The sequence below is a fragment of the Mya arenaria genome, chromosome 16, assembly GCF_026914265.1.
Source record: "Mya arenaria isolate MELC-2E11 chromosome 16, ASM2691426v1".
NCBI lineage: Eukaryota > Metazoa > Mollusca > Bivalvia > Myida > Myidae > Mya > Mya arenaria.
Window position 1 is genome coordinate 37,020,686 of NC_069137.1, and position 27,138 is coordinate 37,047,823.

The window sequence follows — 27,138 nt, forward strand, 5'->3', positions numbered from 1 at the left end:
TAATTTATCACGTGGTATACACACACTGAAAACAGACTAGGTGAAACATGTGAAGAACAACTGGAAATGTGTCCATATGACATGGAAAGCCCAACATGACGTGTTTGTCACAAAGCATATCGATATCTGCCATTATTTTGTCCATTCTCAATAAATGTACAAATTAATAACATCAAATACCTTCCTGGAATATCTCATGAGTGTATGACTTATAATTTTGAAATTATGAGCTACATGTGCACAAGTTGAAAAAGTCCCAATTTCAATTTTTTGCTCATTCAAGGGCCAAAACTCTGGTTACACTAAGTGCAGCAGGAATAAAACACCAGGTGTGCACCTCTGTCACCTAAATATCATTCTGCCAGGGACAGCCAAGGGCAAATCTATATGCCAACAATCACCCCAATTTTACTAGTACAGGGAATTCGAGAAAGCCCTGAACGCATTTTACCATTGCAGGGAATTGGAGCAAGCTCTGAATGCATTTTACCGTTGCAGGGAATTGGAGCAAGCCCTGAACGCATTTTACTGTTGCAGGGAATTGGAGCAAGCCCTGAACACATTTTACCATTGCAGGGAATTCGAATTCCAGCAAGCCCTATAAGCATTTTACCAGTGCAGGGAATTCGAGCAAGCCCTGGAAGCATTTTACCAGTGCAGGGAATTCGAGCAAGCCCTGAAAGCATTTTACCAGTGCAGGGAATTCGAGCAAGCCCTAAAAGCATTTTACCAGTACAAGGAATTCGAGCAAGACCGTAAAGCATTTTACCAGTGCAGGGAATTCGAGCAAGCCCTGGAAGCATTTTACCAGTACAAGGAATTCGAGCAAGCCTGGAAAGCATTTTACCAGTACAAGGAATTCGAGCAAGACCTGAAAGCATTTTACCAGTGCAGGGAATTCGAGCAAGCCCTAAAAGCATTTTACCAGTTCAAGGAATTCGAGCAAGACCTGAAAGCATTTTACCAGTACAAGGAATTCGAGCAAGACCTTAAAGCATTTTACCAGTGCAGGGAATTCGAGCAAGCCCTGAAAGCATTTTACCAGTGCAGGGAATTCAAGCAAGCCCTGAAAGCATTTTACCAGTGCAGGGAATTCGAGCAAGCCCTGAAAGCATTTTACCAGTGCAGGGAATTCGAGCAAGCCCGGAAAGTTTTTTTACCAGTGCAGGGAATTCGAGCAAGCCCGGAAAGTATTTTACCAGTGCAGGGAATTCGAGCAAGACCTGAAAGCATAAAATTTTGTCTTGTGCAGAGAATTTGAGCAAAGCCCGGAAATCACTTCAGGTCTTGCATAAATATCTGGAACCAGTTACAGGGCTTTCTAGATTCACTGAATACCACAATACAAGATCAGATTCTTACCAGTCCTCTGTATCGCTTCCAAAACAGACCACTCACACACAGACCAGCCAACAGCACCTGAAAACACATAGAAAGTAGAATTTTAAATATTAATAAATAATATTATTAACCCTTAGGCTGCTGATGGCGATTTTAAGGGCTTTGCAAACAGCTTGGAACCAGACCAGACGCCGAGTAATTCGGCGCCTGGTCAGGTTCCAAGCTGTTTGCCACTCAGTCAATATATCCCCAAAGTTTCAAGTAAATTGAAAGAAATTTAGAATAAACCAGACAACTTTTTTGAGCAGACGACAATTTACCCAGCATGCAAAGGGTTAAATATATGTAACAACCAAAAGCAACCACTTCACATTTCATAATAAGTTAAACATATATTTTTTATTTTTTGGTCCCTGGAGCAATGATTGATCTGTGGAAATCCACGGATTACACAAATCACAACCCCGATTATTAAACAACAAACTTTTAATTTGGTATCTATTAGATCCGCGGAAATTAACGGATAACACAAATCACAACCCCGATTATAACAGCAAACATTTAATTTTGTATCCATTATATCCGCGGAAATCCGCGGATTGGACAAATCACATCCCTGATTATTACACAAGAGAAATTTAACCTCGATCAAGTACAGAATCTGAACCTGCAATATGATAATAAGTGTTTGTGTTAATTCATCATACCCTAAAATTGAATACTTGTATTTCATAAATGTTTAGCATCTAAATCCCGTTCAGCTGTCAATGTACTACCCCCTCTTCCCTCCTTCCCGGGATGATTTATTCCCCCAAGCATTTTTTTCTTTTCACCTGTTCTTCAAAGTATCAAATGCAGTCACATTAATAAGTAAATGAATAACGGCGTTGGTACTGTAGAAAGAAGGGGAGACACAGATCAAGTTATATATTTTATGTTCTAGAGATATTAAGTCTTATTTTTCTTATGTTTGATAAGAAGAATTCAATTCAGGCAATTTAGGCAGTGGTCGAAATTAGCACAAGCCTGCAAGCCATGCACTGCAGTGTGTTTTTTTTCAGCCCTATTCCCCCCCCCCTTCCCCCCGCCCTTTTTTTGGAAGTGCATAGACCCCTTAAGATTTAGCAAACAAGTTGAACATAAAAATATATAAATCAGTCTTTTTCACCTTGTTGCCAAAATGACCCTATTTTCCTCTATCGAAGGACCCCACCACCATGCCTTTGAAAGTGAAAAAAAACACTTCACTAATAATCTTGTCCAAAATTTGAATTTACATACATGTATCTAAAAATTTAGCAGGGTTTGTAACATCATTTTGAAGGCCAGTAGTTATGTAAAAAAAATTATGTCAAAATACAATAAAGGAGTGAAAAATGATATATTTATAAGCTTAGCGATATATCTACATAAAATATTATAAATGTTGATGTGCATTGATAAATATCCAAAAACGAATACATACTCCTAAAATAAACCATAAAAAAATAGTAATAATTTTTTTTTTTTCATTGTTGAAATTCTAAAAGTTGGATATTTTTAAAAAAAATTGGAGCTGTATTTATTTATGAAATACAGGTGGCTAGACTATTTATGTTTTGTAAGCATAAAGAATTTTAGCATTTTAGTAATGTAATTATCATGTATTAAGTCAATTTTGAAGATACAATCTTAAGGAAATGTAAACTTATATTTAAGGTAAGCCATCCATCAAAAGATGCAAAGATGTGTTAGGGCTAACAATACAAAATGTTAACTTTCAGGTAACCAGATCCTACCTAATGAATGCCACCAACCTTAATATTAATTGATTTCAAAAAGAAAAAAAAATGGTCTTCCCACTATAAACCAAATTTTTCTTTAAAAATGAACCATAATTAATTTTTAATGAATCATTAAGCTCCATTACAGTGCAGAATATATAGCTCCATTACAGTGCAGAATATATGAGTGACTTCTGAAGGAAAAAGCGCTTTTTCAAGAAAATGATCTTGACATAAAGAATATTTAAAAATTGAAAAAAAAAAAAAAAATCCCTACCTGGTAATTTCTGACATTTTTTTGTAAGGCCTTAGTATATTTTAGATATTAACATCAAGATTATTATTATGTTTAGTTTATATTGATTAACCATTATAATTTTTGCATGGACTATATCTTTGAATAACACCATAACGACACCACCATTATGATCGTGTATATTAAAGGGAGGTAATGAAACAGAATAATTACTATGATATATAAATAGCAATTTTATTAATTTGTTTCTTTAATAGGGCCTAAAAAAAAAATATTGTTTGGTTAGGGTTACATCCTTTTTTTTTAGGCCTAGCATAATATTCATTTAGATACATTTAGATTCATTCATTTATGTGCATATGAAATTGTAGATAGGTATCAAGTACTAGGCTTGATCATTTAAAGATTACTTTCGTGGATGTTAAAAAGGTTGACCCACTGCCACTCATGTGATACACACTCCCTGTGTCAGAGTTTGTGTTAACAATGTGTCAGCCAATGAGGTTGTATTCAAGTCAGTTCAATGACCTGAATTAAAATGGTAATGATAAAGAAGGGCTCGTTTGCTTTGCTCACTCTGCCTATTCTTAATCATTAAGATTTTTATTCATGTCATCTAACTATTACACATATAATATTATATATATATAAATGTAAAAAAACCTCTCGGTGAAAACTTTCAAAACTAATAACAAGTAACAATCTGTTTACTTTAAAATAAAACTTCCATTACCGTTAGCATTTTGTTTTGGTTTGATGATGGATGAAATACCTTCACCAAAACTGCGGTAACAGGTTGATAAAATTAAGCTCGGTTTCACGCTTGAAAGATCGCATTAAAACCTGACACAAGCTTGCCACGATATCTGATACGCGCTCATGGTTTGGCATGCGATGAAAGTGTGCCTGGCGTAATGTCAGTATTTATGCATGTTCTGGTTACGTGGTTAATAACGATAGATGTTATTTATCGTCAACAATATGATAGTGCATATTTGAAGTTTAAATTTACTTTGATAAATTAATGAATTTGTTTTTAAAGGGAAATTATATATCCCTGAGAAGGGATTTCCTTCTAAATATCTAATGAAAAGGGTTCTGGTTCATGTAAACATAGTTTTTAATATTTAATTAAAGATATAATATGTAACCAGGTTTTTAAAAGGAAATGGTATTGTAGATGAAAGACACTGGGTGCTTAGGGAGAAAAGGGCATATTATTTATGGCAGTGAAGAATTTGAACAAAGTAAATTTAACAAACAAGTAGGAATACTTCTTAAATTGTAGTATTGATAGGTCTCAACTGCAAAATATCTGGATGAATGGATGGATGGGATAGGATGGGATGGATGGGATAGGATGGGATGGATGGGATAGGATTGGATTGGATGGATGGGATGGGATGGGATGGGATGGGATGGGATGGGATGGGATGGGATGGGATGGGATGGGATGGGATGGGATGGATGGATGGATGGATGGATGGATGGATGGATGGATGGATGGATGGATGGATGCATGGATGGATGGATGGATGGATGGATGGATGGATGGATGGATGGATGGATGGATGGATGGATGGATGGATGGATGGATGGATGGATGGATGGATGGATGGATGGATGGATGGATGGATGGATGGATGGATGGATGGATGGATGGATGGATGGATGGATGGGATAGGATCGGATGGGATCGGATGGGATAGGATTGGATGGGATGGATGGATGGGATGGGATGGGATGGATGGATGGATGGATGGATGGATGGATGGATGGGATGGGATGGGATGGGATGGGATTGGATTGGATTGGATGGATGGATGGATGGATGGATGGGATGGGATGGGATGGGATTGGATTGGATTGGATGGGATGGATGGATGGGATTGGATAGGATTGGATGGGATAGGATTGGATGGGATAAATGGGATGGGATTGGATGGGATTGGATGGATGGATGGGATGGGATTGGATGGGATGGATGGATGGATGGATGGATGGGATGGGATGGGATTGGATGGATGGATGGATGGATGGATGGATGGATGGATGGATGGATGGATGGATGGATGGATGGATGGATGGATGGATGGATGGATGGATGGATGGATGGATGGATGGATGGATGGATGGATGTGGATGTTGATGTGGATGGATGTGGATGTATAGATCAATGGATGGACAGATCAATGGATGGATGGATCAATGGATGGAATGATCAATGTATGGACAGATCAATGGATGGACAGATCAATGGATGGACGGATCAATGGATGGTTAGATCAATGGATGGACGGATCAATGGATGGACGGATCAATGGATGGAAGGATCAATGGATGGACAGATCAATGGATGGACAGATCAATGGATGGACAGATCAATGGATGGACAGATCAATGGATGGACAGATCAATGGATGGGCGGATCAATGGATGGACGGATCAATGGATGGACGGATCAATGGATGGATGGATCAATGGATGGACAGATCAATGGATGGACAGATCAATGGATGGACGGATCAATGGATGGATGGATCAATGGATCAATGAACAATGGATCGACAGATCAATGGATAGACGGATCAATGGATGGACAGATCAATGGATGGACAGATCAATGGATGGACAGATCAATAGATGGATGGACGGATCAATGGAAAATATCGAAGCAGTTGTAGAATGACACACTTTTTGTATTTATACTAGGGATGGCAACGAGTACCCGAGTACTCGATCGAACGTCCGAGTACTCGAGTACCAAATCACTACTCGAGTACTCGGAAAAAAAATCAAAAAAATCTATAAAATTCACCAAATACACGATTTACAGAAAAAAATATCAGATCTGGTTAGTTGCCAATAGGACAATTTACGGTCCCTCTAATCCCCGCTGTGTACACAATTGACCTCAATCAATTAGTTGACATTTGTTGCGAAAGTTGCAAACTGTCAACAAAGGACCCCTATTTCAAATTAGCACTGATGTCAATTGGTGAAGTTTTGATAGCGGTACTTTCACCTACACAATTCTATTGTTTACCAATTAGAGACCTTTCACCAAACAATGGACGCTAACGAGCGAAAGAGTATCGACCGAGAATAGATTTCTTAATGGGCGTATTTTAACTATTTTTGCAATGATAATCACAATTGATTGGTTGATATTTTAAATCAAGAATTATGAATATTAATGAGATAAACAACAATTACAGAGTACGAAAAACTATCATTTAAAAAATAATAAGTTTAAGTAAACAACAACTGAACTTCGTATTGAATTTTGTTGACTATTTTTATGTATGCTATTAATTTTCGTTCATTGTAATTCTGATTGTTGTTCATTTCTGCAGTGCGTACTTGAATAAAATGAAACGAATAAGACAAATTAAAAGCCTGAAACAACATTTGTTTTCTTTTTATATCATTTTTTGTTAAAATACGTAATGGAAGTTTACTTTAATGGTGAAAATGACCAATAATACGACCAACGCACAATATACGTCATTAACGATACATGTATTCACAATCTTGTCTTTGCGAACACATATTCAATATTTCCGAGTAATCGAGTACCCGAGTACTCGATCGAACGATCGTCCGAGTACTCGAGTATTAATTTTACTACTCGTTACCATCCCTAATTTATACAAACAAATAATTTAGTTTTTATCGACTATTTTATTGTTTTAACAACAGCAAAATTAATGTTTATCGCAAAATACTGTTTCAAATACCATCATATATTATTGTATATAACGAAATTGAAAACTACATCAATACATGAGATTCATTTAATGTGATAGATTTGTTTAAGATGTAAAAAGACAATGTATGTGGACATTTAACCCCATTTATTAAAAAAACTACTGGTATTAAAAATTCATTATACAATTATTTCCACATAATATAGTACTAAATTGGTCTTTGAAGGTATTAAATAAAAGATATTTGTTTCACTACCATCATAGACAAAAACATAATCAATTTATTTAAAACATTCAACAGTCCATCAGACCTTGTTAAATTTAATAGTACATTGCAACCTGTCAAACCAGGTACAATATAGCCTACATGTAAATAACACAATCACATGACAGTCACATGACCATACAATTGAGCAGGTGCATTTACTGAATGGTTGCACTTAATGATCACACTGGTTGTGCGAAACACATTGATATGAGAATAAAATAGAAAAGCTACAAGTATTAAAATTCCTTTAGAAGTGGTCATATTTCATTGTAAAAACTTGTCCTAAAAGCATTGAACATTTAAATAGCTCTTTTGAGCACAAACCACTTTTTGTAGCGGTTTTCAGTTTTTATGGGACTAATTATGATTTAAAAAGCTTTTTTTATGTCTGAATAGGCTTTTGAATATTGTAAATAAATAATAAAATTTCGACAAGATTTTCTGGCGTCTTTAGTCAGATATTCTATTAATTCTTTTTTTTACAGATATCGATTTTTTTAACAGAATCAATATAACTAAATTATTTAATTTGCTCATAATATTTTTTGATGAATAGTAAAATAATAATAATAACCAATAATAATATTTCAACAGTGATCTGTTTGAATTGTCCATTCATTTTTAATGTGCACCTAGCTATATTAAAGTTTTGTACTTTGCCTGCTATTATAATCATACAGACTCAACTTTTGGGCTCATTTTCAGATTTTTTAAAATTTTATGTACAAACAATTTTAGTTGCAAAAACAAATCTTTCAAACATGTTTAAATATTTAACTCAAAATAAATTAAATTACACTGAGACAATGAAATAATCTAAAGTTTTAATCTTATCAAAGATTTCATAGTAAACCCACCCATTTTAAATAATGAGCCAAGATGTTTATCATTTAAATACCGTATTGTTTATAATAAATAGCTCAAACTACTTGTGTGTTAATTGACTCAAATCTGGTAATCAAATCCAGTTCATGAATCAATGATATCAAGAAATGTAATATTTTGGACTAAATTTGATATGTTTTTGTTTTATTATTTTGAGATGTTATAAGCAGAATGATAATTTCAGCAGTTTTAGCTACTTTGAACATACATCTAGATATTTGGCAGTGACTCTGAGGGCTTTAATGCTTGTGACACAGATAAAGGGGCAAATGGTTCTGAGGTGATTGTCCCATGTCTTTAACAGCTAGACCTAGAATTAAGTAGTACCTACATGTATACCTGGTTGGGATGTCAATTCAAGGGCCATTTCATGAAGAATCAATACGAGCTATTTCGTCCCTACATGTAGGGGAAAATTTCAAAATGGTCAAATTCTCATCTAGGAAATCTTCATATAATGCCAACCAGCTCCACTCGAAGCCCCTTCCATCCCCAAACCCCATCCATTCCCCCTCCACTCCTAACCCCTACCACTTACACCCCACTTCCAACCCTGCCTAATTCCCAATCCATCCCCACCCGCAAGTTCCTTCCCATGAAACAGACTCCAGTACATCAAACAGTGGTCTAGTGGTATTACACTGGCGATTAAAATATGGGGGGGGGGGGGTCTGCAAAGGTTTAAGTGAGCTTTTTGAGTCTGCATTTCCAAAGTAAAAGGCGGGGGAGTTTAAATGTCAAAATACTTTAGGGACATTATTATTTTCAAGTGTAAGACATCTTAATTGAATATGTCTCATAAAGGATTTCGCCCTTTCCCCTCAACGGGCTTTTGTTCTCCACTGTTTGTAGATGATGTAGGTTTAGAGGCTCTTTTGAGGGCCCTCCTGACTTCAAATAAGAAGCAAAACAATATTTACTTATTCATATTTTTGAGGGGGGGGGGGGGGGGTCACAGGAGCCAGAAGATCCACTTAAATGGTGAAAAAATGCTACAAAGCCATCCTTGTTAATCCCACACAACATAAACAAAACATAAACAAAACCACCGTTATAAAACGGCAAGCATGACAAATTTCCTTGTACCCCCCTCCCCCCTGTTACATGGGAGATTAATTTACAAAGTCATACTGTTTACTTCAACACAACATAAACAAAACCACTAAACAGCAAGCATGACAGGTACGATTATTACAATTTCAAATTCTGATGGACAAAACAAGATAATGTCTTTATACTTGTATGGCCCCTGTTACATGTGAGATTCACAAAGTCATCCTTTTTACTTTGACACAACATATACAAAACCACTAAACCACTAGAATGACAGGTACAATCATTACAATTTCAATTTCAGATGGACATGATTATCTTTAATGATCCCTTACGTTCCATACTAAAACACACCAAGTAACTCCTACCAGCTATTTTGATAGTTTATTTTGACAATGCTCCGAATACAGCTTCTAAAATCAATTGTAATTCAAATTCTGAGTTCAAGTTGAGGAGACAAAAAAGAACTATCTGTTGAAGTCAATTAAATGACATAATTCAGTACTAAACTTACTTTGGAAGTCTTCCGAAAATTGAAAAAAGAAGCTGAAATCCCGATGAGACATTTTGAGGAGAAAATAAATGGCCAGTGATTTTAAACCCACACTATAACAATAAAATATTGGGATAAAGAAAAAGGGGAAAATTCACAACAATAGCTGTAATCATGAGAAAATGGGGTTTTAAATTGAAATAGCCACTGGCAGTAACATACCAATGAAAAAAGGTTTAATAATATATCATTGTATCTCAAATTCATACAAAGGTTTCTTAAGTTTCCAGTCTGAAAATTGTAACCATTCTTGAGTACAGCGATACAATTAAATAAGCTCTAAAAACAAGTATAGTATGAACTCGCTTAATATTCATTATTCTTACAAGTGCGATGCAGTTTTACATTTCGGAAGTAATATGAAATTATAGGGTTGGCACTTACACTTGTTAACGTTTTCATTTCACGGAAAACTTGAACCTTTTTTTATCATATGCTGCACACATAAAAAAACATAATATTAAAGGCTAATCAAAAATAATGATTTGGTTTCTATTACATTCTGACAGAAAACAGGCGCAGCTTTATCTATAGGGAATTAACATTTTATCTTGGAAAATTATTTAATAGCATATAAAGTATGAATATCATCAAACTGTTTACAAACACACATTCTGACATTAATAAATTCTGCCAAAAATGTAACAAAATCATATACAAAAGTTACACTTTTTTTTCTCTTTTAATTATGATTAGGGTCACTGGACTTAAACTAGCTACATGTACATGCACACTCTCACAGATTTACCATTTTACAACTTCTTTTTTTGTCTTGGAAAGAGCAAATTTTTGCGTAAATATCTGCAAACCAATGGTATAAGATTGCTGGCAAAAAAAAAAAGATCGTACATTTTCATATTTCCGTTTGAAAATTAATGTTTTATTAACGGTTTAAGAAAAATGCATAAAACATCAATTTTTGAACTTAAATATAAAAACCTGCGATCTTGTTTTTTGTCACCAGTATTATATAACTGGTTTCCATGGATTTTCGCAATAATTGGCTCGTTCCAAGACAAAAAATAAAGAAGTTGTAAAAACGTTCAATCTGTGAGAGTGCAGCTTTAAAAATAGAGTCAATAGAGTAACGGGAACCACAACATTAATCGTGTCACGCCTAATCTGCAGGAATCAGTATTGTATTTCACTTCACCAGTCAAGGTTCAAGATTTTATATCTGAGAAACTGCAGTGTTGTGCTTTCACAGGAGAAAAGTCATAAGAGAAAAAAACACTTTTCAATAACAAGGAAATCTCAGCCAGTTATCAGCTTAAGTTAAGCTCCAAAACCAAGAAATGTTGTTCTTTTAAATGCTTTTCACTCAGCTGCTAAAATCTAAATTTGATACTTTTACTGAATTTACAAGTGGTGGGAATGAAAAGCGCGCCAATGATTCCAGTTTGACTATCGATAATCGGTTCCTCTCAAGTAACCAATTATCGATAGTTTCAACAATCGGTTTTTAACAATTCCTTAATAGTAGTTTTAATTTTGTACCATAACTCATTCTCCTTAATTATGCTTAAAATGTTATAAGTATCATGTATAAATGTTTTAATTTACATGTATCTAGTGTTGTTGTTGCTTTCGGCCATATATTGTTAACATTAACCACTGAACACTTCCAATTTAAATGAATAAATAAACTCAAAGAAGAAAATTGGTGAAAAGATAAAACCAAACACAAATAACGAGAGGAAAGAAGAAAAACAACTCGCCAGTTGAATCGATGATTAACAAATTATACAATTGATTGTCGCCAATTTCAGGCGCAACCAATCAATTTTCGATGATAATCTATCATCAGAACATCACTAGAATTTACCATGTCTAGTGTTTCCTTTCTTCACATGACTTGACATTAACCTCAACATTGGAATAGCACTGTTCAATAACAAGCATGAGGGGAAATCATAATGTTATTCATTTAAACCTAAACGCTAGTTATTTAACGATGTCCTTGACAATATTGTAAAAGCAACAATAATTTGAATCACTACCTAAAAATACTGAATTAAACACTTGCATGGAAGCGTTCACAGATGTATAATTAATCTGAAATACTACTAGTTGTGGGTGCAGGAACTATTTTCATTATGGCAGGGAAAAGTATATTTCCTTAACACTTAATAGTTATAAATAGAATGTGAGTTTGGTTGGACTGGTCACCAAGCCAGACAAGTGGGTTTTCTTGGGGTTCTCTGGTTTTCCCCACAACACAAGACAACACTCTCGCGCAAAAGTGCCACCTGCAAGAGTGACTTAATCTAAGTTAGAAACTTAGAATACAACCTACATCTTAAGCCAATGAAATTGCAGATAGGTTATTCATTAATTAAGGCTTAATCATTAAGAATTTCAACTTTCGCTGGTGTTTAAAGGTCCCCCTACTGCCACTCATCAGATACATACTCCTTAGATGCCAGATTATGCGTAGTCAATGTATCAGCAAATGAGGATGTATTCGAAGTCAGTTACAAGACCTGAAGTAATTCCTTAATGATAAAGAAGGACTCGTTAGCTATACTGATAATACTCACTCGGCCCAATCTTAATCATTAAGAATAAGAATTTACTTCATGTCATCTAACTATAACTTAATAATATAACTTTCTTCGCAATTGTTGTAAAATAATTAAAGTTTAAACTAAATTCTGGCTTATCAATACTTAATGATAATACCATGTTCTTGATGTCTGAAATATTAATTAATACCTTGATAAGAGCTTTCGTGATTTAAATATCAAATTACTTTCCTAAATTAGATCTACTTTTGAAGCAATATAAATTAACCATTCTACCATTAAAAATTCTTCAAGAACCAATTAACAAAATAATTAAATACAAGAGTAAACTGCTTTTCGAATAAATCAAACTGACTTAAAATCATTTTAAATGAAAGCAGAACTTTTCGCCCAATTGAAAATTCTAAGAAAAATCTTCCAATATTTCGCAGACAAGAATATCTGGCAACTACCGTGGGAATCTGACTTCCACCATGGCTGAGGAAAAATATCTGGGTAATTAAATTATTAGCTTGGATTCAAAGCAAAGCAGGCTTATTTTTGGAGAAATATTTTTGTTCACTAGTTAGCCACCATCACAATTGATCTTTCATTTGCCAAAATAGAACGGGTGCGCAGAGCCAGGAATGTCGCAATTCCGGTCCTCAAGCCTTAAAGGCCTGGCCCTTTGTGTCATAATATAAAGTTTTTTAAGGGCTGTTATTTATGTCCTGTATGTAAACCATGTACAAGTGGTTTCATGTATTTTTTTCTCTTCTTTTTTCTTTATCTGCTCTTTATTCATCATTATTTTTTAAGGTCAAGTTTTTCTCCTTTCCTTCTCTTCATTTTCTGACCCAAAAGTTGCCTATATTTTCTGACCCATAAGTTGCCTATAATTTCTGACCCATAAGTTGCGTACAATTTCTGACCCATAAGTTGCCTATAATTTCTGACCCATAAGTTGCCTATAATTTCTGACCCATAAGTTGCCTACGATTTCTGACCCATAAGTTGCCTATAATTTCTGACCTATAAGTTGCTTATAATTTCTGACCCATCTTATTGGTCAGAAATTGTAGGCATTTAATTGGTCTGAAATTATAAGCATCTCTTGGGTCAGAAATTATACTAGGCATCTCTTGACAAGAAGATATAGGCATCTGATGTGTCAGAAATTATAGGTATCTCATAGGTCAGAAATTATAGGCATTTCATTGGTCAGAAATTATAGGCAACTCACGGGTCAGAAATTATAGGCATCTCATTGGTCAGAAATTATAGGCATCTCATTGGTCAGAAATTATAGGCATCTCATTGGTCAGAAATTATAGGCAAAATTATTAGGATGTTGCCCTAGAACCAAATGATTTTTTTTAGGTCTGACTAAACATGCTAGGAAATGGTGGTTGCTTTCTAATTTCAAGAAAATATACATTGTTCTTTTGAAAAAGCTAGATAACTGATATCATTTCCATTTGCCCACATTGGCTCATAATAAGCTGATGGATGTTTTAACCTTTATTGAATACATTGGTAACATCTGGTATAATGTCAATTAACTAATCAGGATACTGTGAGTTTTTCTATTTAATTGAGGTTTCAAAGACAAAATTTGAGCGTATACATAAATATCAACATTTGTTGAAGTGTTCCAGTCATCAGTATCTTAGTTTGAACACTCCTAACGATTTGCCACACTTTATTTTGAAATAAAAAAAATCTGTAAAAAGTGCATTTTTCATACCATGAAAAAGTCTCTTTAAGAGTTTTTACCAGTTTTCTCTCACTATATTTCTCCTGCAATCTTCCATCTTATATAAATCATATTATCAAAACAAACATTTAGTAGACTAAATAATAAATTATACAATTTACTCACACTTCCAGAGGGTATATACAGTGGCATCAGCTCCATATTCTCCTTCGAAGACGTCACGCTTTCCATATTCATGTATATTCCTAGCGAAACGATCCCCAGTACAACCAAAATTACGCCAAGGAGAAGGAATATCCACAATCGTCCGGCGCACATGTTTGAATCTTTCTGGGACGTCACGTTCGGTAAAGGTCCTCGTTCAAACTGATTGGAATATTGAGAATGAGATGGAAATACGCTGTTGTTTTTGTTTGTTGTTGGCGTTGTTTTATGTGATACCTCTATGGTTGCCATGGTAATTCATTTTGTAAAATGTTCTGTCAAACTCCGAAACGATTTGTCAAAGACTCACTGTATATTCACGACTACATGTACATAGCATCAACATGTACATCATAGCCAAGCAACACTTGTAAATGGCTATAAATAGAATTGGCCATGTTTAATTTATGAAGACTTGACACTTATACATGTATCTCCAGACAAACATTTTGACATTATTTTTTCAACTCCCCTTCACCTAAAGCATTACTGAACACTCGCGTTTTCCTATTAAGGAACCAAACACTTCAGTATCTTGTATTGTCAGAAAACATTATCCAACAAGCTGGTAATCAAATTCAAAACCTTATACCCTTACCACGTAATTAGCAGTGTTTAAACTCTCTCTTTCAAGTACAATTTATAGATATCACGTAAAAATGAACAAAAAGCTTCCACTGTTCACTGCATGTATCTACGAAATTGTCATGCATCGGGAATAAAACATTCCTGACGCAATTCCAGAATTAATGAGTTTCATGACAAAATTTGGTCAATGAAAAGTTTCAAAAACTATTAAAATGTATACTTCAAAAATCCCCATCAACTCATGTACAATTTCCAGATGAATAATGGTCAATTCAAGTTTTCGAACACTTTCCACATGTATACATTAAAAATCCCGCCCGAAACATGTACACTTTCCAGTATCAGTACAAGTAAATGAATGAACAAAGAACTTCCACTTATCTCCCGGTATCTTCATATATCACCCATTAAAACATTTCTGCCATGAATCAGGTAGTTTCCACTCTTACCATACGAGTGTCATGAGTTCTTGTACACTAAGTACTAACATATGTGAACTCCAGCTCATTCATACATCCAACTCACTCATCAATGTAACGAAATCCTCCCCAACAGGTTCATGGATGTATGTGGCATGGTGATGGTGGTGTATAATTGCCTTGCTCCTGAAAAAATGAGAAAAACAATGATATTTCATAATGCAGGGGCGGAATAAATGGTTACGCCCTTCGCTTGCTCAGAACTGCTTTTAAGCGTAATGGAAAATTCTGTTTTTATATCACTCATATTCCATAATGGTTATACACCCTTCCCTCGCTCAGTAGTGCTTTGAAGCGAAATTGACAAAAAATATTTGCTCAAATATTTTACAGCACAATTGGTACAACAAAACATTTAATTTGTGCAGCATAGACCAGGGTCTTGAACGACAACGCTCCAAAAAACTTTCAAGAAGGGTAATCGGGTCAATTTTTAGCCCAAAATAGGACTGAAAAAAAACTCGCTCATAAATGGTGCATTTTGGTTAAATCTAAAACATCCATTTGGAGTATTATTATTGGAGGATTGGAGTTTTGTGCGCTGCTTGTGTAAAGTAATTAATGTACTCATAATATCATGCGGGATAATTTGTCATCATTGGAATGCGTTAGAATATATACTAGACACTTTTCTCCATTAACTTTATTTTCCGCTTTCTAACCAAATGTTTTATAACTTATAAATGCATAACTTCTTTTAATTACTCTTCGAGTGGATACTGAACTTGGGTACTTTGTTTGATTGACAGTTTTGAGAAAGAATGATGAGTTAATAAGTTAATTATTTGTATATATAACAAACCCATTTAATATATTGTAAAATAGTTGATTTAATTACATGTACCAAATAGTTAGGTCTATACAAAAAACTTATTGCAAAAAAATCACTTGCCAAAAAAACTTTAATACCTATCTATATATATAAGAAATGTTTAAAGCCCTTTAGCTGCCAGGTTATTAACCGCCTTCACTTTTCGGTCTTGCATCAATATGTTTAGGTATGTTTAGATACAAACTTAGGCCTAATAAAATACATTTGGTTCCGGTTACCCGACACTACCAACGAAATAGGCACCAACACTACGATTTTCTTAGTCAGTTGGTAAAAAATAAAATAAAAAATTAAATGTTTTATATGTAGTTTAACACCTTAAATGCTTTATTCAGAAGATTTCTTGAAAACCATTCTCGAGTTACGAAAATAAAGTTCTTATATAAAGCCTAATACAAATATATCATATTTTTTTAAAAAGCCTACCTTCACTACCTGATTGTGAAAAGGATGTAAACCTAACCAAACCAATTTTTTTATTATGCTTTAGAATGCTTAAACTTAAAATGCATTAAATCCCACACAGACAGCGCCTTTGACCAGCAATGGGGCCTGCTATGGCCCCCTCAACACCCTGCCAAAAAAAAATTGCCATAACTTTTCAAAACCCAGAGGAAACCCTGTATTTTAATTTTTTATACTTACAAGCAAACAATCATGACATTTAAAAAACTGTCAGACTATTTACCTTCTCTACAGGAGACAGTTAATTATTTATCCTAAATAGACTAGTATTTCCCTGAAATTTTAACACAACAAAGCATCCATGTGATATTTAAATTGCTATTCCAAAATTCTGCGTGAATATATCTCCCAATAGCTCACGAATCTGAGCTGCAGCACCGATATTTAACTCCAAGCAATCATGTCAGGGAAATTGAGTGTAAACAAACCTTGAAAAGTTTGACACAATCTGTTTTAAGCTTTGAGAAATTTACGGCTGTTTTGGAAATAGGCTTGCTTCAAATGTTTGGGTCCAACAAGAATAGGTATGTTCCTGGTAACCAGAGGGAACCCTATTTTTTTCCACTGACTCCAAAATTAAATATTGAAAAATAGTAAACTATCAACATTTTGCAAAAAAATGTGGTAACCAATTTTTTTTTGGACAAACTAGACTTCAGTTCAGCGTTAAATGTTGCAGTAGTTCTAAGTTCCATATGTCAACAAAAAATGCCCTTTGACTGTAAATTAACATGCCTTATTAAAAACACAGATACCTAACAACACATTTTGGGGGCATATAACCAGAAACAAACCTTTTTTTATGCATTGGTAATTTGCATAAGGATCAATGAAGCTAACTTAGCAATACATATGTATGTCATATTGTCATTGGATGAGAAAAATGTGCAGCCAGACCAGGGCTCAAACCTGTGTTCTTCCCCTGACAAGGCGAGTGCTCTATAACCCAACTGGGCTGTTTACAGACCTTCTAAATTGAGAACCCTGCTGTTTGGTACAATTTTTCAAATTAATATTTTTTAGTAGTAAGAATATCTATTTTTACTGTAATTTATCTTAGTTGACCAGTTTATGCAATGTGAAATTGTTTACTGATTTCACTGCCAAAAAATATAGGGTCAGAATAGGTGCGGATATTTCTTTATTTACATGTATAGTAATATCTCTAAGGAGATAATTTGATAAAAAGAATAGTCAGAAAAAAGTGACTGCTGGACATAAAAAAATAACTTTAGGTTAAAAAAATAAGTTATGTCTTAAAACCAGAACCAAACATTTCTTTGTTATGCCTCATTTAAAAAAAATATGATAGAGATTTGTAAAACAATGTACATGTACTGTTGTATGAAAAACTCATTTGTTTCTCTAAATATCTAGAATTTACATGAATGAACAATTTGGACAGGATACTCCACTACTGCAATAATAAAAAAAAGTTCAAATATTAATTAAAATAAATATTTCTGCATAGCCAGCCTAAATGCTTATGAGTAATACAGACACATGTTTCCTGTTTTCATCATCTTGAAAATCGGGTGACTCGTCTCAGAACTGCAGAATTTTGTTTGTTTGTTGTTTATATTATAAATAGATATTTGCTCATTGCGATATACTGCGTTATTGTTGTAATCCAATTCATGATATACAAGTAATTTTAATACATACAAGTACAAAAAATAATCAATGATCAATGTATACGTCAAAAATAATTTGTTCCATATGCCACCATCATTAACAGATCATGGCATCATTTTCAAACAAATGTAGTCACCATGGTATTTTGTTCAGAATTTCTACATTTTATTTAAGAAAATTCACTTGACGAACAGTTAAACTAGATGAAAAAGAAAAGATAATGACGACTAAAATAAATCTCAATATGCTTTATAAGCGTCTGTTCACCCTGATCATTATCAATTAAAAACTTCTGTAACTTGACCAAACTATCGCAATCAAATTTCAATAAGACACAAAGACAGTTTGAAAACTTACCTTATTTCAATTCTCTTCGCACAAAGAAAACTTGTGTTAACTCTGATTATAATCATGTGAAGTCTAACTTCCTAATTTTTATCACATTTCTTTTGTGTATAGCATCTTTTACACGCCCCAGTGATTTTGGCATGCCTCTCGCGACACTGATTATGATTGAAACGTTTCCCCGCGAAAATCAAACATGACCGAAAGAGTTGCACCCCTTACCGGCACACAGACTTACAAGAGTTTTCACGGTCATGTAAACTACATCAAAATAGGCATGTACAACTTTTAAATACATTTCATTAATATTCTAACTACGGTAATACACTCAAAATAATAACATAAAGGAATACTTCACAAAATTTAAACGTTCCACCTAGCAGCCGTTTTCAAGAAAATTCAAAATATTTTTTTCTATTGTTCATATTATGAAGAAACACAAAATCACATTTTTACAGCTATTTGAGCATAATACTATACTTTTAAATGATTGACATCAAAACTTTTAATGAGTTTGATTTTTTTATTAGAATGTTAACACGAAATACTATTGATAATTAGTAACAATTCAAATTCTTTAAAACATTTTAGTTATGAAAAATACAAAGGCTAGCGGACCAAGGGGGGCACCCGTCGATCCCGCCCCCCCCCCCGCCCCCTCGCCTAAAATCGTCCAAGTATACATGTAATTTCAATATAATTACGGACTAACATTCTTAAAATATTCTGGATGAGTTGCATCAAAATTCTTAAATCTTAAAATTAGTTAGCTGAATGATCTTAAAATTAGTTTGTTGAATGATCTTAAAGTTAGTTGGTTGAATGATCTTAAAGTTAGTTGGTTGAATGATCTTAAAATTAGTTTGTTGAATGATCTTAAAGTTAGTTGGTTGAATGATCTTAAAGTTAGTTGGTTGAATGATCTTAGAATTAGTTGGTTTAATGATCTTAAAATTAGTTGGTTGAATGATCTTAAAATTAGTTGGTTGAATTATGCAGGATGCAAACTCGTTAATATACCAAACAACAAGTACTTTTTGTCTGTAGAGATGTAAGATGTAGCTTACTGCCCCGATAGTAGCTTACTGCCCCGATAACTCGGTGGTTAAGCGATCGGTTCGGGTGCGGAGGGTCGGGAGTTCAAACATCGGTCGCGTCAAACCGAAAGACGTTAAAATATGGTACCATGCAGTAGCTTTCTTGCCTAGCGCTCGGCATTAAAAGGATAGTACCGAGAAAATGGCGTAGTCCGTACTGGTTCAATCCATGAAACTTGTATCCCGTGTATTGGAGCTTTACACCGAACACGTTAAAGAAACTGTAACTGTTCTGACAACAACATGTCCCCTGTGATGACACTCTGACAATGTCGGCACCTGCTCAAACTTCCAAAGTTTCCATGCCCGTAGCTCCTGCTCCTGGAAGTTTATGCTCCCAAGTATATCGTCCACCAGGAGACAGTCAGCAGTGCGCATGTCCGAAAAGCCGCACTGCGTGGGATCTGCCACCACCGCAACCACCCTTGCGGATCCGTGGTCTAGTGGTAAAACACATGACTGTCCATCCAGGGGTAGCAGGTACGACCCCGCAGAACTAACCGTCTTCCGGGAGGGACGTTAAATGGGGAACCAATGTGCGACAGTGCTATGCACTGGTGCACGTTTAAGGACCAGTGTAGATATAACAAGGGTACATTCTATCTGTGCACTATGCTACAAAAATCTTACATGACTAACAATCTAATATTAAGAAGAAAACGCCGAATGGGCCTTGCCCGAATGCGAGTATAAATAAACTTACACACTCACCGCAACTTCGCCTGCGCTCCATCGGGTTGTCCGCAGCGCAACGGCCGCAGTCGTCTTACGCCCCCCCCCCACCCCCCTGAGTACTTTGAGTACCAATGATTGAGACAAACTTATCACTACATTTTTCATGTTTTGTACCTATTTCATGTGGACATCCATGTGTATAATTTTGCTTCAATTATTTTATGCGGTAAAATTAAAGGTTCGCTTATAATATAGTGTCTATTTATCCGCTGTCCGGATCGAAGAAAATCATACTGTTTCTCAGCCATTTTTTAGAGTTTTTTTACATTATTTTCTTCATAGATATTTTCTTCATAGATTTTCACATTTCCTCGCGCCGAATAGTTTATCATTTATAAACCTACATCTTGATATTAATATGTTAAACGCATTTAAAATGATACCCAATTTAACTTAAATCTCATATGACTGTCTAATAAACAGTTTTAAGTGACCATCTCAAAATATTATCAAATATGAAAAACAACAACATACTAATGTAAACAGTATAGACATATATCAGATTTTTACACACAAAAACACACCAAACAAAATCATGTCATAGAGTTGAATACAAATTTTGTGACGCACAGCAAGCACTCTTCATGTTTCAACACTTATACTTACATTTGAAGTAAAAACATCAGTTTTACATGTACTACCGATACGCATTCCTTAATGATAAATATGATCAAGTGATCCAAAACAGCAACACAGACTCTGCCAGAATATCTATTTGTGAAAAAGAACTGCAGCGCATTGAGACAAACAATGATGAACTTCGCCAAACATTAACTGACATGAACCAGCTAAATATATCTCTAAAAGAAGACCTGATTGACCTTAAATGCAGTAGTATGCGTGACAACCTCATATTCACAAATATTCCTGAAAAAGTACAAAACACTGGTGGACGAACTTTTGAAAATACAGAACATGAACTAAACTGCTTCCTCTCTGACATATTACAAATAAGAAACATACAGTTTGAACGTGTACACAGGCTGGCACCCCCCGAAAGAGGACAAAACGGCCCTAGACCAATTATCGCCAAATTTAATCTCTTCAAAGAACGTGAACTAGTACGGAAGTCATCATTTAAGCTAAATATGGTATTAGGGGGCAGTTCCCAGGAGAAGTTGAGAAGAAGAGGAGACAGCTCTACTCTGTCCTACGTCAGCTAAAGAGGAACAACCACAAGGCTACGCTCGTCAAAGACAAACTCTTCGTCAATGGAGCACCAGTCCGACCTGATCAGCTGCCCCTCAGAGACCTCCCGACAGGAACCACTCAGCTCTCGACTGTAGGACTGCCATGGTGGAGACCCATCACACCGACAAAATTTATCATTTTCTTGTTTAAATGTTTGTGGGCTTAAGCCAAAACTAGATATACCTGATTTTTGTAGTTTTTTTTTTATCGCAATTTGATATTTGTGCATGCACTGAGACAAAACTTGATGAATATGATAAAGTTAAAGTAGAAAACTATACATTTGTACCAAAAAATAGAATGCCATAGAGATACCAAAAAATCTGAAGGAATAGGAGTTTTTATTAAAGATGATATTTTACCTCATTTCAAAACTATAGAAAACAACTGTGAATACATTCAATGGTTTAAATTGCTAACACTCTGGTTAATACTGATGAAGATGTTTACTTTGGAATAACTTATGTCCCTCCAGACAATTCCAAATATATGAAGCCTTTTACCAAGAAATTGATATATATAGCACATCACATAAAAATGTGATTTTATTAGGGGATTTTAATGCAAGAACCGGCTCACTGTCTGATATAACAATTGTTGACAACTTTATTTTTGAGGAAGTTGATATCAATCCAAATGAAGTATTTGATGAAAACATTGCACAATTGTTAACCTCTTCTAATATGGCTGTAAACCGCTCTTCTAAAGATACATTTGTGAACAGATTAGGTTCCAACCTTATAGAGTTCTGTAAAAGCAACGATCTTTTAATAATGAATGGAAGAGCATTTTCTGATAAAAATGTTGGTAGTTTTACTTGTAAGAATGCTTCTGTGGTAGATTATATTATTGCCTCTAAAGAATGTCTTAAACTGTTTAGTCACTTTGAAGTTGCTGACTTTTGTCCATTGCTTTCAGACATGTCGAAGATTCTGATCTACATAATAACTGAGAAAGAATACGTCACTGGCAAAATGACAAGTGTGAAGAATTTGTAACAAACCTAGATGTGCAGAAAATAAACGACATTTAAAAATGTTCTTGATAGTAGCAATACTATATTTGATAAGGTAAAAATAAATGAGGCTGTTTCAAAAATAAGAGTGAAAATGATCTTTTGAAGCTGAATAACCTAAGCAAATTTGTCAAAATTATATGTCAAGCTTTTAAAACCCCACCTGGCAACCCTTAACCAACATTACTTTATTTGTCTAATTTTAGCATCCACTGTCCTTATAAATAGATTTATCTGTTTATGTACTCAAACTTTTGTTTGAACCTACTTAGTACTACATTAATAACCATACAGTCTGGTCAATATATATTATTGTTCTTTTGCATATTTATATAAAACATTTTGTATTTTTCATGTTGATGACCCCAAAACACATATTTGTATGATGGGATGAGAGTAAATAAAAACTAAACTAAGCAACCTAAGTTTCAAGCCATTTTACATTCAAAGCCATTTTTTGCACCTTTTATTGTAATGGCCGAACACGCTACAGTAAAGCATTGTTAATATAGTTATTTATAGAATATTTATCAAATTTATTTATAATATAAACCAGCTGAAAAAAACAAAACCGGAAGGCATCATTATTTTACTAAATTGCTGAAATAGGACAAACACTTCAACTTTCAAGAAGTATCACTACAGAATAAGGTTCTAAAAATATGATATTTTAACATGTAGGTTTTCAGTGCACCACTGTTAACATTTATACAAATAACATTATTACGGAAAGAGATGTATAAATCTGCCATTTAAACCTCCAAATTTTATATTATGACACAATCTCTCAGGGTGTCCAGTCTTGGACGAATTTGTACGGGAACCAGCGGTGCTGGTTTCCGAGCCTGGCTCGCAGAGCCTCCACTCGTACGTGTGGTCGTGCATGGTACGAGATCTGTCTTCTCTTCTGTCTTTCCATTGACTCCCAGAGTCACCATCGTACATGTGTATGTGGTCGCGCATGTTACGAAATCAAACCACTGTTCTCTAATACTTGTTTCCTCTTCTCCTTCTCTTTCAGCCTCCATTTTCTCGCCACCCTTTCCTCTCATCTCCTTTTCTTTGCTTCCATTCCCTCTGAACTCAGCTATATCTGCATCTCCTGCTTTTTCCATCTATCGTCTCACATAATTCCTTCAGATTTCCCCTCGTCTTCAATCTTTCTATATCCCCAATTCTTCTCCTCTTCAATTGCCCATTCTCTCCTTCCTATCCCACATTCTTCTCCTCTTCAATTCCCCATTCACTACTTCTGATCCCTCATTCTTCTCCTCTTAAATTCCCCATTCCCTACTTCTTATCCCCCATTCTTCTCCTCTTCAATCCCCCATTCCCTCCGCTTCAATTCCCCATTCCCTCCTTCTTATCCCCCATTCCCTCATTTTTCTATCTTCACTTCTCCCCTCTCCCTCCCCCTCTTCATTCTATCTTTCTCTGTCCGCTATCATCTTATCACAGTTCTTTCCCCTGTTATCCTCCCCCCTTCTTTGTTAGGAGATCAAAAGCTTTTCGAAGATCTATGAAAACGGTTCCAGCAGTTTAGCCAAGAATCGGCCTCTTAACCAGGAATCACATAATATATAAGTGTTGAATGACATTATGGTATTATCGGAAACCAAATAGAAGATTGTAAAGTAAATGATTATTACCTAGAAAAAATGTAAATTGATTTGCAACGTGTTTGTCCAACACTTTGGACATTTTACACTTTGGAAATTTTATGAAGATACAGTCGAAACTCGTTGGCTCGATATCCTCGAACCAAATTAAATGGTCCGATTTTTTTGCTCTTTGTTCATAATAAAATCGATCGGATGGCTCGATATCTTGAGGGTCGATATATCTCCACGCTCATTTTGGCGGTCCCAAGTAAGAAAATCACAATTTGGTTTGTTTGCTTGGGTCGATTTCATTTTGGCGGGTTCAGGTAAAAAATTGACATCTTGATTTGTTTGCTTGGCTTCATTTGGCACATTGCGCAAATCGATTACAATTGCTTGGTTGGTTTTATAATTGTTATACAATCTAAATGGTTTAACAGTTTGAACAAACATTCCATCACTTTAATTGTTTTCAATATATAAATTTTGAAAAGGTGACATTCGAAACTTCCCCGATCACCTCATTTTTAAAGCTGTTTAACATGTAATATGCATTTTATTTTAGTAAAATGGTTCAACAGTGAGATGTGCTTAATGTTTTATTCATGTGATACATATATTTCCAGTGCTGTGTTCATATCGTATGAGCTATGTTTATATGTTACTAACTGTATAAGATTGGCCTTTTTGTTGTTTTCGCATAAATGTATTTTTTTTCAAATATTATTGCGTAATTAAATAAAAAAAATATAAAAAAAATCTTAGTATCGTATAAGTAATAGTGCGAACTGTACGGCGTGTGTGCGGTTATTATATACAATAAATAATCTTCTCTTGCAAAGATAGCGAAGCAAATACCAAACGTGGTAAACAAGACTTTTTGTAACATATCAAAGGAAAAATCACATTCTGTAAGCAATCCCGCTTGGCTCGATATTCTCGAGGCTCGAAGTATTGTGGCCGGTCCCTAGAATATCGAGCCAACGAGTTTCGTCTGTAGCTCTATAATTGTTGAGATCTCTTTGACTGAGTCTTAATACAGTTTTCTCAACTTTTAGTTGATCACTCGAAACGTTGCTGTTTATTGGGTTATATATCTGTCTAAAATAACATATCCACATTATTTGAAAGTCTTTGGTCCTATTTGATCAAGTCCAGAGGCATTAGAATCTTCTTAGTTATCTATGCTTACAAACTTTAGAATTAAAAGTTAAGTCGATATTGAAAAATATAATGTCAGAAACACTCGTCAGTGTTGTTAATTTACTGGCGGCATATTTTTTTTTTTTTTAACATAACATGTATTTGAAATGTTAGTGAAGTTGAAATCGAGAGCAAGTTTTATGACGACAGTTTCTACGATGAATGTGTAATTATAACATTATATCAGTGTACGCAAAGTCAGATAGTTTGTGTTTTAGTTAGGGCATTCATACTGTTTCATAACATTTTGTGATTTTTTTTTTATTTACTAAATTTATTGAAATTTTTCTCTAGGTCATCACGAAACCCTACTGCAGTTATGATTTTCCCAAAAGAACCACCCTGGTAATTGATAGATTCTACACGTAAGATTTTCATAGGGGGCGGTCTTTAAAATAATAGTATGTACCGTACTTGTAAGAAAGTTCAAGGCTTTGTTAAAATCATGGTTTCGGTAGAGTTTCTATAATCTTAATGTTTTAATTATGTCTGAAAAACTTGTACATCTAAGCTCTCAAATTGTCGACAAGCCTTATATATAATTGGCACTGCATTGTGGGTATCCAGAGAAAAACTGACTGGAAAGTGGTCAAACCATAATAAAAAAGTTTCTTATCAATTACATCTCCATTACAAAATCCATTACATAAACATTTCTTACATAGTCCTGAAACATCCATATTTAAACTATAAACTATGATTTCTATCTCATCTAAATTTGGCATTAAATTTTGAAGTTTCAAACTGACGACACGTAATTTTCTATAAAAAAATCAAAATTGAAGGCTTTCAAATTGTTTACATCACAATCACGTATTGGTAAAATGAAACCGCTGACAGACAATATCTCCGATAGCTCGGCTTGTGTGATATGTTTGTGGTTTTTATATTTGTGTATGTGATGTTAATATTTTGTGTCCCAAGTTCATTTTCGTTTTGGCCCTGCCTTTTGCTCCTAAACAGGGTTTTATAATTGGATTTTTAGCTACTGGGCTTGTCCCAGTAGTTGCCATTGTATTGTTTTATTGAGGACAATTGTTTTCAGTGGTAATAATGTTTCCTCTTTTTAGTTTCCTTATCCAAAGAGGGTCTCACTCACTCTCTCAATGCTCGATGCCATTAATTCATGCATTTGCACATAGTGTGATTCAAATTTTATGCTTCAAAGGGTTTGAAATAAACACTTGGATGTTTTTGACCTGATAATTGGCTTGCGTCTTGATTGACATTGCAAATGCTGTTTTGTTTACTATCCGAAATAGCGCGGGTATAAATATTTTTACTGACGTCATAGCCAAGCCTTATATGAATTTGAATTTAATGTAATATAGTTACAAACAAACTTTTAATTTCAGAATTGCCAGTCTTTCCTAGTGTAAACCCAAACCTAGACCTAGACCTGTTTCTGTCTAAGATTTCATTTCTTTCATGTAAAGTCTTTGTGTTATATTTATTCTATAAATTATAAATCCTTTATAATCACTTGTAGCATATAACGAAAACAATTGTATATACAATGCTCAAGAGCCTAGTTTAAACATACTAATTGACCCTCAACACAAGCACCATGTCCGGGTTATTTGACAAGGTTGATGATTGGTCCTGATCTGTATTGTCCCCAGGTGTCTGTGCTATGTTAACTATTGCTTACATATCTTGACTGTTTAAGAGTGCTAATGATGTGCATATTTAGGTGCC

At 34.6% G+C, this 27,138-nt stretch overlaps 1 protein-coding gene across 1 annotated transcript in view; it reads right to left on the reverse strand.

The window, feature by feature from the left end:
- The window catches only part of LOC128222241 (uncharacterized), a 35,944-nt gene extending 17,203 nt beyond the window's left edge, over positions 1 to 18,741 (reverse strand). The window contains exons 1-3 of the mRNA XM_052931194.1: positions 18,611 to 18,741; positions 14,216 to 15,447; positions 1,363 to 1,419 (exon numbers count right to left, since the gene is read on the reverse strand). Of these exons, the coding sequence (XP_052787154.1) occupies positions 1,363 to 1,419; positions 14,216 to 14,506 (348 nt within the window). The 5' untranslated portion in view covers positions 14,507 to 15,447; positions 18,611 to 18,741. The remainder of the gene's footprint in view (positions 1 to 1,362; positions 1,420 to 14,215; positions 15,448 to 18,610) is intronic.
- Between the last annotated feature and the right edge of the window lie 8,397 nt (positions 18,742 to 27,138).